The 12,371-nt window shown below is 40.9% G+C and overlaps 1 protein-coding gene across 2 annotated transcripts in view; it reads left to right on the top strand.

The window, feature by feature from the left end:
- The window catches only part of dclk2a (doublecortin-like kinase 2a), a 378,249-nt gene extending 368,076 nt beyond the window's left edge, over nucleotides 1–10,173 (top strand). For both annotated transcript variants that reach the window (XM_063046455.1, XM_063046456.1), the window contains one exon: nucleotides 716–10,173. In XM_063046455.1, coding sequence (XP_062902525.1) covers nucleotides 716–895 — 180 coding nt within the window. In that variant the 3' untranslated portion in view covers nucleotides 896–10,173. The remainder of the gene's footprint in view (nucleotides 1–715) is intronic.
- The last annotated feature ends 2,198 nt before the right edge of the window (nucleotides 10,174–12,371 follow it).

The following is a 12,371-nucleotide window of genomic DNA, read 5'->3' on the forward strand; positions in this document are numbered from 1 at the left end:
CCAGAAGTATCATTTCCACTCATGGCTGTTTTCACATCTTGTTAACTGTGCTGAGATATTATCTACCATTTAAAGAACAGATAGAGATGAAAATTGTAAGTGGATTTGTATTCCTGCAATCCTCCTCCCTTACCTCAAGATTAGATAGGTGGAATTTATTCGTGATTGGTGCAAATTGGTGAGTAATCTATTTTTCTTCCTTTTGCTTTTATTTCCTTACATTCCAGTAGTGGCGTGTGCTTTATAACCAGTCTCCACATTGCAGTACTATTAGTTTACCATAGACTTCCCACACACAAAGCAGCATTATTGCTTTGTGCATCCAGGGAGTGACAATACTGCAGTGTAAGCTTGCCCAGAAATCTTAGTGATATTGAAGAATGGCTAAAATAATGTACACCTCTGAGCTAGACCGTTTTGAATTGCTGCTCCATTAATCAAACAACCTGTTAGTACTTCACATATACATCATCTATGCATTGAACTAGGTCCATAATTTTCAACAAATCAAATAGAACTTGACATATTGCCCTTCAGATGCACACTGTTTATGGTTTGGAGAAGCGTAAGAGCTCACAAAGAAGATGTTCCTTTGATACTCTCCTTTCCTTTATTTCATGTTTTAATGTGATCCAACAATTCAACATTTTAAGGACATCGATCCATTCTGTATTTTTATAATTTGCTCATTCTTTCTTCCCTTTTTATTTTCCAGTACACAGCTCTCGATAAAGAAAGTCAGATATTCAGTGGTAAGCCCCAGCGAGATATTGAAGGAGTTGGTATGGTGCAAACATCTCAACCCTGTACGGCTGAAGATCCTTCCGTGTCCGAATCCATGACCTTAACCCCTTATTCAACTGAGTCAGTTGTGGCCCCTGCACCTCCTGTCTGAGCATGCTCTGCAGGCCTGGTACAGATACACTCAACGAGATAAATGTATTGTGCTTTCTAGAAGCATGGTATTTAAAAAAAACCTCTTTAAAGCAACTAAGTTTTAAAGAGAGCCACATTGAGTTAGTTTCAAACAAACTTGCTTGTTAAGTGTTGGTTTTGTGTCAAAATGCTTTTTGCTACTCTCCTGTAACCTGTGAATTGCACTAGGGAGTCAGAATTCCTCAGCACCAAATGTGAGAGCGAGATTGAGCACTGATATGAGAGGCTGTCAGTGAGGTTTGATTCCGGTTTAGGTGTTGTGTTACCATACCATTTTGTCGATCAATACTTCCACATTTCATGTCCTCAGCAAGTAATACTCCAATTTGGCTGAGCTTAAACACTCTGCTGTTCAATAATTTAATTTTATTTTCTTATGGGATCATGGAGAGAATCTTGTAGTTGGAAATAATTACCATCTCTTTGTGCGATTTGGCAGAGTTGCTTTATCTGTAACACTGACTCCAGTCTCCTGCCAAACCTTTAGCAGATTCCTTGCAAATCCTCAGCAGGAGAACAGCAAATAGAGCTTTTCTCAGTGCTGGCTCTATTTCCCCTGGGGCTCTTATTGGTTTCCTGCTAAAATTAGGTAGGAGATGATCGCAGCAAATTTCAGGGTCACTCATTAGCCAGCCTATTTTAAAAGAGGCAGATTACCACAGAGCTGTTTTAAATTGCTATTCTTCACGGGAGGTAAAACCTTCTAAATGTACGTGGCTATGATCTCACATTGAAAAGGAAAACCTGATTCCACGTTAGAACGTAATCAATCTGGTTCATTTTAGACTAAAACTTATAGAATCTAGATTGGCCAAATTGACTTTTGTTGTGAAAGTTTTCACAAAGAAATGGCAACTTGGAACTGCAGAACAGCCATCATCACATTGAGTCACAAAACGATGACAAAACTTTCAAATTCTTAAGGAAGGGCATAAAACAGCAGCAAAAATGATCATGTGTAAAGTCAAGCTGCTTGGTCATCTTAGGTCCTTGGTGGAATCAGTATACACCTTTGTGATGATGGGTCTACCTCAACTCATTAGGGCCTACATTCACCCATTGAAACAGGTCTCCTCAACTTACCGGACCCAATGATCATCTGCTATACCAAATGACCTGATCACTTGATCAAAATCCCAGAGTTTAAGGAACCTGCTTCACTTTATTCTAATGCCGTTCACATGGGAACTCAAGCACGAGTCTCAAGTGTGAAAGGGAGATGATCGCAGGGTCAAGGTGTGAAAGGGTTATGAAGGAGGTGAATGAAAAGCAGGAGTTCCCAAGCCACTAAGTATATTTACTGACCTCTCAAGTGCGATATAAGTTCAGGAAACTCATCAATGGTATCTGTGTGCCAATAAATGTACAATACGCACACAAGACTCCAGGATTCCAAACCTGAAAGTCATGTAGCAGTCTCCACATTTACCACAGCTCTAGCAATCACACACACCTTCCTACTGCTTCCTTTTATACACTGCTGACTTGGAGCAACAGTTATAAGTCCAGCGTCAGTTCAGTTACCTCTTAAGGAGAAGTGCATCTCTGCACTGGCACTGCTGAATTTGTACAAAGGGCAGTGTGCCAATATTTCCACCATTTTAGACTGGAGGTATCACTGTCAAACCTCTTATAACCCCTTAGACCGCAAGGCACCATCAGGTCCAGAGAACTTACATGTTTTGTGCATTACATCAAAGCCAGGTGCCTCAACTGATAGCTTGAAGATTCATATTTATTCTGAATGAGGCTTTTATTTTTGGTTGCTGCTGCACTGTCTTTTGCTGTTCAGTAGCAAGAGACACATTGCTATATGCACATTGACACATTTTCTCTTGCAGAGAAAGTTGGTGAGCACCTGCCCAATACAGCTGCACATTGATAGTGGCATTACTGTGGCCACAGTCATATTGAGAAGAGGGTGTGGTCAACTGAAACCTCAAACTCTAAAGAGCTTGTGGCCAATGGTGATTCAAAGATTGCAGAAGATGACAGAGTGCTTTCTCTAATACCCATCTTACTGCTTCTTCTTGCAACCTTGCAACACTCAGATAATATAAACAAGCCTTTCTCCTTTCACGTCCTTTCTCCTTGTCATAAGAATGCATTTGTGCCTTTCTCCTTTTAGATACCCTTCCCCTTAACCTGACCATCACAACAACCAGCAGCTCAGAATCTGGTCCTCCGTATAACTTATCAGGTGGCTTAGAGCAGGAATATCTTCATTTCACCGAGCACAAGTCAACTGTAGATAAGTTGTAAGGGCTTGTTGGGAAGTGTAGCTTTTATACTGCTTATCAGAGCTTAAGGCCTCACAACTTCAGGGAAGTTGAGTGAGAATTATGATGAAACAGCAGAATGTGTGTGGAGACAAATGGGACATTGTCAGGCTGTCTTAATGGCCACATACAATATCTGGGAGCAAGTAGGTGCTCTTGGTACTTGTGGAAAGCCATGTTGAGTGTAGAATATATATTTCTACATACGGACATGTCCTGACACCCCTGATTAGGAGCACAGGGGAATCCAGTTTTATGTCAACAATCGCAGACTCAGTCACAATCACAAGCCCTGACGTCTGCATCCAGGCTCAGTTTGCTACTCTGCAACCTCTGACTTCATCCAGTCCTTTTCATAGACACTGCCTGACCTGCTGAGTTCCTCCAGCAATTTTTATGCATTGATCTGCAGAATCTTTTGTGTTTATAATATGCCATATGTCTCATATTCCTTTATGACCCTGGAGGAGGCAATTCAACCCATCAAGTCAATGCTGGCTCTCTGATCAATACCATCAGTCCTATTCCGCTATTTTTGTAGCTGCAACCTCCCATCTCTCATGTGGCCCTACCACCCACCTATGCTAGGGACTGATCTTACCTACCAACCAGCCTGCCTTTGGAAGGAAGTAGAGCCCCCAGTCGAAACTAACACAGTCACAGGAACAATGTACTAACTCTGCATATGCTCATAACTAGAGATCCAAGTCACTGGACCTGTGAGGAAACCAGAATCACCTGCTGCTCCACTGTGCCATCGACTTTACCAGGGAGTTTGATACTGTGATGGCCCTCTAGTGATCAGACCTCCAGCAAACAGGTCTGCTGGTGCCTCAGCTCTTAGCAATGGCAGCATCCCTGGGAACTTGCCCAGCATCCATGTTCCCACCACAACAGCACCAGCAGTGCCCCTGCTATGGCCCAAGCTACTCTCAGTCATTATAAGGCAGCATAGCCAACAGTTGGCCCACCTTAGCCCCACAGGGCTGCTTGTGAGTGCCCTTCGCGGTCATCTGGACCTTCCTCTGTTGCAAACGAGGAGATAGCCGTTTGGGTGAATTGCATGGAAGTGATAGTAAAGACATGTGGGAGACACACACCAAGGGAACACTTAACATTGATCCATCAGTGGCTACATGATTTCATATCTGCTGTGGTTTCACCCATACATTCCGTTGCTCTGTGATTGAGCTCAAATGGAGACTCAGGTTAAAATAAACAATAGCAAGGGTGGTAGCATGGGAACAGCACCAGCTATCTCTTTCATGTTCTAAACGTGAGAGTCTGCAGATGCTGAATTTCAGAATAATACACACAGGAGAACATGAAGAAGCAAATGGAGGAACTGAGCAGGTCAGGCAGCATCCGTGGAGGGGAATAAACAGTCAACATTTCGAGCCAAGACTGTTAATCAGTTAACTGATTCATCAGCTTCTGATGAAGGCTCCGGGCCTGAATCAGCGACTGTGGTGATGGACATAGCTGGACAGCCAACGAGTGTTAATCACCCTTGATTGCTACTGATAGTCATGAGGGCTAAATGTCCTGGGCAGCTGTTCATGAGGAAGGAACTCTTCGCTAGGCCATCATAAGCGAACACAAAGATCAGAGATGGACATTTGCAAGATTGGATGCCATCTATCCTCCAATGTTGCACTCAGATACACAGGAAAAGAAGGAAGCGGGAAAAGGAGTAGGCCACCCAACCCATCAAACCTGTCCAAACGTTCAATAAGATCCATGATGGCTTCAACAACTATTCTGTGCCAGACCTCTATAACATTTAATTCCTTGATCTTTCAAATATGTATCTGGCTTCACCTTAAATACGTCTAATGATCTCTCAGAGGCAGGGAATTCTAGAGTTTCAATTCCCTGTGAGAGAAAAAATTTAAATGCATCTCAGTTTTAAACAATCGGCCTCTTATTTTGTAGACATTTCCCCTTGTTTGAAACTTACACACCTATGAAAACATCTTGATTTCTTCCTTGCTAACCCCCCGACCCCAAGACCTTGAAATGACTGCTGCCTTTGTCCTTCTAGATGGTGAAGGCCAAAGTGTTGCAGTGTGCTGCTGAGGACCCTTTGACAAACTGTTGCCTCCAAATTGTAGTACAGACGTTGCACTAATGATGGACTGTAGCCAATGTTCAGGGTGGTAAAGAGGCACATTGATTTGTGCTAAATGAGTTAAAGCTTCTGTGGATCTGCATTCACAGAGGCATAAGAGAGCTCCCTCCTTAGCCTTAACTTGTACCTTGTAGTAAAGGGAGATATTACACAAGTGCTATGCAACCAGGGTCATATTTTTTACAGCCACATTAATTAATTAATTGGCTGAGCCAGGACAGTTTAATGGCTCTCCATCCAGTAAATAGTTACCTGCACTGGTGAACTGGTCATTATTTGGAACTTGTTTGGCATGATCCTCGAGGTACCTGATTTTGGAGAGGTTCCCCCTCTCTAGAATTAGTGAGGGCCTTTAAATTGAGCAGCAAGGCAATTGGCTCCACCCTGGCAGCACCTCCAGAGAAGGTTTCATTCCACTGCCGCCTGCCTTAACCATTCTTTTGCTCAACTACCTGTCCTCCGCTCCACCTCTTCATTCTCTCCCTCTCCCTCTCCCGCTCCCTCTCCCTCTCCCTCTCTCTCACTCTCACTCTCCCCGGCTGCTGCTGCATAGCTCATGCGTGCCTTTTGTCAACATCGACAACAAGGCATTGGAACCCTATGCACTCTAGTCTAGGCAACAAAATCTTTCTTTGTGGGCCACAGTGGTTGTCCTGATAATGTTCCTTGTGACCTAACCTGAGCAGAGATGGCAGTGGAAACCTAACAATTCATTTCACACCTCTAGTCAGGAAAGAAAAAAATCTCCTGTAGTTCTTGATGTTTATTTCCCAGCAATGATCTCTGTTCCAAGTGCGAATGTAGACTTAGTGAAAGAGGACATGCTAAAATGTCATTCAGTAACAAATTGACACTCACACTTTATGCTCACATATGAATAACAACACATATCTGATGCTGCAGTTCACATCCCTGCTTGACCCATTGCCTTGTAAAGGACAGCAGAATATTTTACAATACAAGCTATTTTAATTTGGATTACTGGTTGTTATGCTGGGAGACAGCAGATTTAAATAAGATTATTTGTCAAAATTTTCCCAAGCCTTCTTTCTCTACTGCATTGCTTTAAAGGAAACTTTATTTAAGAAACCAGGAATTATTTTAGTGGAATGGGAGAGATCCTTTACACCTTTTTTTGGGATTAATATGCGATAAATGTGAACTCTATTGTCCACAGTTAAAATTAAATTGTATTCTAGTATGCTGCATAATGTTTCTGAATGCTCACAGTGGATTTTTTAAGACTGAATACTAGCAGCATCCTTTCAATCCATATCCTCTGTTCAAATGAGGCCACATGCACAGAGACTGCTGAGCACACACATTAAAGACAAAAAACGTGCCACACATTTTGAATTGTTTGATTCATCTCACAAGAGTGGTTGTGCACCTTACAATAATGGTGGAGGTCTGTTTTTTATTGATCGAAGTATCACCTTGCCAGAGAGTCCATGGTGTCACTCTTCATATGCACCCTGTGCTCCGATACCGTGTTGTTTTTCTGAGCCATGCCAGTGTTTTTCCCTTTTCACCGAATCAGTATCCCTCCTTAGCTCACCCGTTCATGCTCACCCTATATGTTGTCTGAACATATATGTGATACTGCTGCAAGCAAAATTTTCATCGTACCTGTCCTCACCATACTTGTGCACCAAACAATAAATTCAACCTGACATCCATGAATTTATTGCATTAAACAATAAATTCAACTAGACACCCATGGCTATTGTGCCATATTGCTGGAGAAACTCATTACAAGACCGTTCCAATGCAAGACCTTGGGTTTGTGCATGGTAGATTTTTGTAACTGAATGCTTTGGACAAACTGACGCGGACCTCCTACCTCTTTGCAGTGTATTGTTGCTGATGCTACAGTTTCTCAGCCTATAACTCAACATTTCAATCTGGTGGAATGTGAGTTCAACATAAGTTTCCCCACGTGACGTTCAGTTCCTTGTGAAGACGTGGTGGAAAGTGTCAAGCTGAGAGAGAGCTGGGCTGGGATTAGGAAAAGAAAATTGAAGAATGGATACAAATTGAAGAATTGTGAGGAGTTTGGGAAATTGCTGCTTCCCTCCTTTGCTATATCATTTGGGCAAGAGGTGGGGGTTCAAGTAGATGACAGGAAAGAAATATCAAGTAAAATATGCAAGAATAACAATAAACTACATAATCATATACCCAGATCAGATGATTAGTCACAACAAGTATGTATAATCCACTTTCTGGCTTATATTGTGCATGCTGATGGATTTTTCAATCTGATCCACTGACCAGTAGGTCATTTTTATATGCCTGTGTAATAGACCTTAATTGCAAACAAAATATCAAAATAAATATTCAGACTGATTTTATACCAAGGTGTAAACCAATGGATTTTGTCAGCAGTGAGTTTCCTCATTTTCAAATCTGTAAGCACAATTCCTCAACACTCTCTGTTGAAGATAGGATTAGGTTTTGCTATGATGACCTCATTGTTCAGTAGGCTGCAGATTTAATCTCTGATTTTGAAGAGTAAACACTCATTGGGTTGACAGTTCACTTGCAGATGGAGAAAGGAAATATGAAGAATCTGTAGGTACCTAATACAATTTCTTTGTATATATCAGTCACTTATAATGAAAGGAAAATGGCTGCAACATTATCGCTGGCTTCTTAAATGTGCAACTCATGCAGTATTATTGCATGCTGGTAGTTTAGCTGTCCTGGTGAGATCATTGAACTTTCAACAGTTGGTCGTTACACAGGGAATGTCATAGATAACACCTAATACCAAGGCTACCTCCATCTATTTTGCTCACAATTTTATGTTGACTGCTCTGTTTTGCTCACTATCAATCAGTCAATAAATCCAATCTAATTATTATTTCCAGTTGTAGCATTTCTAGAAATACAAAAGAGTAAAGTTTAAATTTGAGCTTGTCAGTTCCAGTGCTAATTGTGTCTCAAATTATACCCTGCTTGACGTGCCTTTTTCCCCTGCTTTTCTGCTCAAATGTAAAACAATAGAGCATTTTTTTAAAATATCATTTAGAACTGACCTTTCAATTTCTTTAACTCCAAAATTTTCCTTTCTGAATTGTTAGATCTTTCTCAGAGACTTGCCAATGAATGCAGTTAGCTGAAACTCCCAACAGTGGTTAATTTACCCTGGAGCATGGGGAGTTTTGCGAAAAGTCCCTACTTGTAGAAAATTATTTTGAAAATGAAAAGACCCAAAAAAAAGCCAGAGTGGGACTGAATGCCATTTGTGAGTGAGATTTGGTGTATTTTGTATAGGAAAAGTACAGAATGTTAAAAATAGATTCAAATAAAAATTCTAGCAGAGTTCTAGACAATGCTGTAGATCTCTCAGATATGGACCTAGGTTTGAGTTTGCTCACTGCGACTATTTGTGGCATGATTAAGACAAAGGGGAGCAATTAAAATAAGTGCTTCATCTTTCCAAACATGGCTGAGTTAGGCTATTAGAGAACTGGGATGCATGCTTTAAACATGCAAATCACAAGGTACAAATGAATATTTTAAATGGGTTATTAAGTCACCATGAAATTAAACGGTACACATCAATACATGCCCGATGACAAGAAGATAAGTGTTGGTGTATTGTCCTTGCACGGGATTCTTTGCCAGAAGGCCTTGCTTTATAAATACACACCTTGCACAATGCCTTGCTGCACTTGCATTGGACTGACCATACTGTTTTAGCAATTCTACATAAATGAGCCATTCATTGGCACAAGTAATAGAGTTATGCCATGCAGTGGATCAGAATTCCTTTAGGATGATGGATGTATAAAGATTGGCCCTTACCCAGCCAAGAATGGTTGATAAATTCTCATTTAGAACAATGAATAGTCTGTGAACTTCACTCAAATGCCAATCATAATTAGCAGTGTTTATTGTACATTGTAAATCAAAGTGTGTTTTATTTGTCTGTTTATATTTTAAAAAACAAAAGCTCTCTGTAACTGTGAAGTGGGATGGATCTGTTACAATACAGCACTGGACAAAACACTCAAGGGATTCCAGAAATATTCTAACACTGTTTCTGGATGGAGTCAAATCAGTACAAACATCTTCCTAATAAAGGCCTTTCAGAACTTGTTTATCATGTGCATGTCAGAGAAATGTGATCAGTATTTGTTGGGAACCATGTTCAGCCTCACTGAATGTGAATACGAGAATTGGAGTTTTATTTATTGGGGTAATTTATAAAGGTATTTATAGCTGTCAAGCCTGACAAGAAAGTGCACTAGTTTTCTAAAAGATTTCATTCTTTTTGGCTACAAGTCTGATTTTCAGCATTTATCCCATGTTACATTACAGACTTTAAAATAAGCAGTTATAACCTAGTTCTTCTTCTACAGTTTCGAATAAACTATCTGGCATGTTACACAAACATTGGCAAGTCTACTGCTTAACTCATTCACTACTGAGAATGCTGACTGACATCTCATGCACTGAGGTTTTTCTGATGCAAGGAGGATGCTGGCCTGTGCTTGAGTCACGGGTGTGCAAGGAGCAGAGGCTGTTGTCAATGAATGGCATGCTAAAACATTAATTGGGATATTTACCAAAGCATTCTTTCAGTGGAGAATGAAATCTCAACCTAGCCATCCTTGGCAATTTATTGTTAAATTTTAGCTAATTGTGATAGCTTGTCACCCACAGTGTAGAAAAACATAAAAAGAAACTGGTTCCTTAAACAATGTCTGAAATAAGCTTGCACTTCCTTCTCCTTTTCAGTCTTTTGTTCCCACCTTTAGTTCTTCAATCCTGTTGCTAGTTTTGTAATAGAAATTCACACAATAAAAAATGTCCTTCATCAACTGCAGTGGTCTCTTTTATTGAACTGTCAATTCCATGCATATCTGATAAGATTTGAAAGTTGAATCAAATTCCTAATAAGCAATGTATGGGCAACACACTTGGCAAATAATCATAGAACATAGAACAGTACAACACAGGAACAGGCCCACAATGTTGTGACAGAGCAATTAAATCAGTCATCAAGTGGCCAACTAAAGTAATCTACTGCCTACACTATTTCCATATCCCTTTACTTTCCTCACATTCATGTGCCTACCTAAACATCTCTTATAAGTCCCTAATGTATCTGCCACCACCACAAGCAATACATTCCAAGCACCTGCCACTCTCTGTGTATAAGGACTCTTACCCTCCCAGTAAAATTACTCCAATTCACCTTAAGTGCTTGCCCTCAAGAATTAGACATTTCAACCCAAGGAAAAAGATACTGTCTATCTAATCTGCCTATGCCTCTCATAAACATAAACCTCTATCAGATTTTCCCTCAGCATCCACCAGTCCGGAGAAGTCAACACAAGTTTGTCCAACCTCTCATGCCCTCTAATCTAGGCAATATCTCTTCTACACTCTCTCCAAAGCCTTGACATCCTTCCTATAATGGAGCAACTAGAAGTGTTTGCAATACTTCAGATGCAGGCTAACTAGAGTTTTATAAAGCTGCAACATAACTTTCTGGCTTTTGAACTTAGTGGCTTGACTAATAAAGGCAAGTGTGCCATAATCACCATGCTAAGTGATTCCTTTGACCACTGCCCTCTGTCTTCAATGGGCAAACCAATTCTGAATCCTAATAGACAATTTACTGTTGACTGCATGCATAGAAACATAGAAAGCCTACAGCACAATACAGGCCCTTCGCCCACAAAGCTCTGCTGAACTTGTCCTTACCTTAGAAACTACCTAGGGTTACCCATAGCCCTCTATTTTTCTGAGCTCCAGGTACCTGTCCAGGAGTCTCATAAAAGACCCTATATTATCCGCCTCCACCACAGTCGCTGGCAGCCCATTCAACACACTCACCACTCTCTGCGTAAAAAACTTACCCTGACATCTCCTCTGTACCTACTTCCAAGCACCTTAAAATTGTCCCCTCTTATGCTAGCCATTTCAGCCCTGGGAAAAAGCCAGTTATGGATCCACAAAGCAGTGTTGCCTTGGATCTCATGCCTCCTTACTTTCTCAATAAGCCTTGCATGGGGTACCTTGTCAAATGCCTTGCTGAAATCCATATACACTACATCTACGGTTCTACCTTCATCAATGTGTTTAGTTACATCCTCAAAAAATTCAATCAGGTTCGTAAGGCATGACCTGCTTTTCACAAAGCAATTCTGACTATTCCTAATCATGTTATGCCTCTCCAAATGTTCATAAATCCTGCCTCTCAGGATCTTCTCCATCATCTTACCAAACTCTGAAGTATAACTCACTGGTCTATAATTTCCTTAGCTATCTCTACTCCCTTTCTTGAATAAAGGAACAATATCCGCAACCCTCCAATCCTCTGGAACCTCTCCCATCCCCATTGATGCAAAGATCATCGCCAGAGGCTCAGGAATCTCTTCCCTCACCTCCCACAGTAGCCTGGGGTACATCTCATCTGGTCCTGGTTACTTATCCAATTTGATGCTTTCCAAAAGCTTCAGCATATCCTCTTTCTTAATATCGACATGCTCAAGCTTTTCAGTCCATTGTAAGTCATCCCTACAATCGCCAAGATCCTTTCCATAGTGAATACTGAAGCAAAGTACTCATTAAGTACCTCTGCTATTTCCTCCGGTTCCATACACACTTTTCCGCTGTCACACTTGATTGGTCCTATTCTCTTAATTCTTATCCTCTTGCTCTTCACATATTTGTAGAATGCTTTGGGGTATTCCTTAATCCTGTCCGCTGAGACCGTCTCATGGCCCCTTCTGGCTGTCCTAATTTCTTTCTTAAGCTCCTTCCTTCTAGCCTTATAATCTTCTAGATCTCTATCACTACCTACTTTTTTGAACATTTTGTAAGCTCTTCTTCTTGACTAGATTTACAACGGCCTTTGTACACCACTATTCCTGTACCCTACCATCCTCTCCCTGTCTCATTGGAATGTAACTATGCAGAACTCCACGCAAATATCCCCTGAACATTTGCCACATTTCTTCCATACATTTCGCTGAAAACATCTGTTCCCAATTTATGCTTCCAAG

The sequence above is a fragment of the Mobula hypostoma genome, chromosome 4 (assembly GCF_963921235.1).
Source record: "Mobula hypostoma chromosome 4, sMobHyp1.1, whole genome shotgun sequence".
Lineage (NCBI taxonomy): Eukaryota > Metazoa > Chordata > Chondrichthyes > Myliobatiformes > Myliobatidae > Mobula > Mobula hypostoma.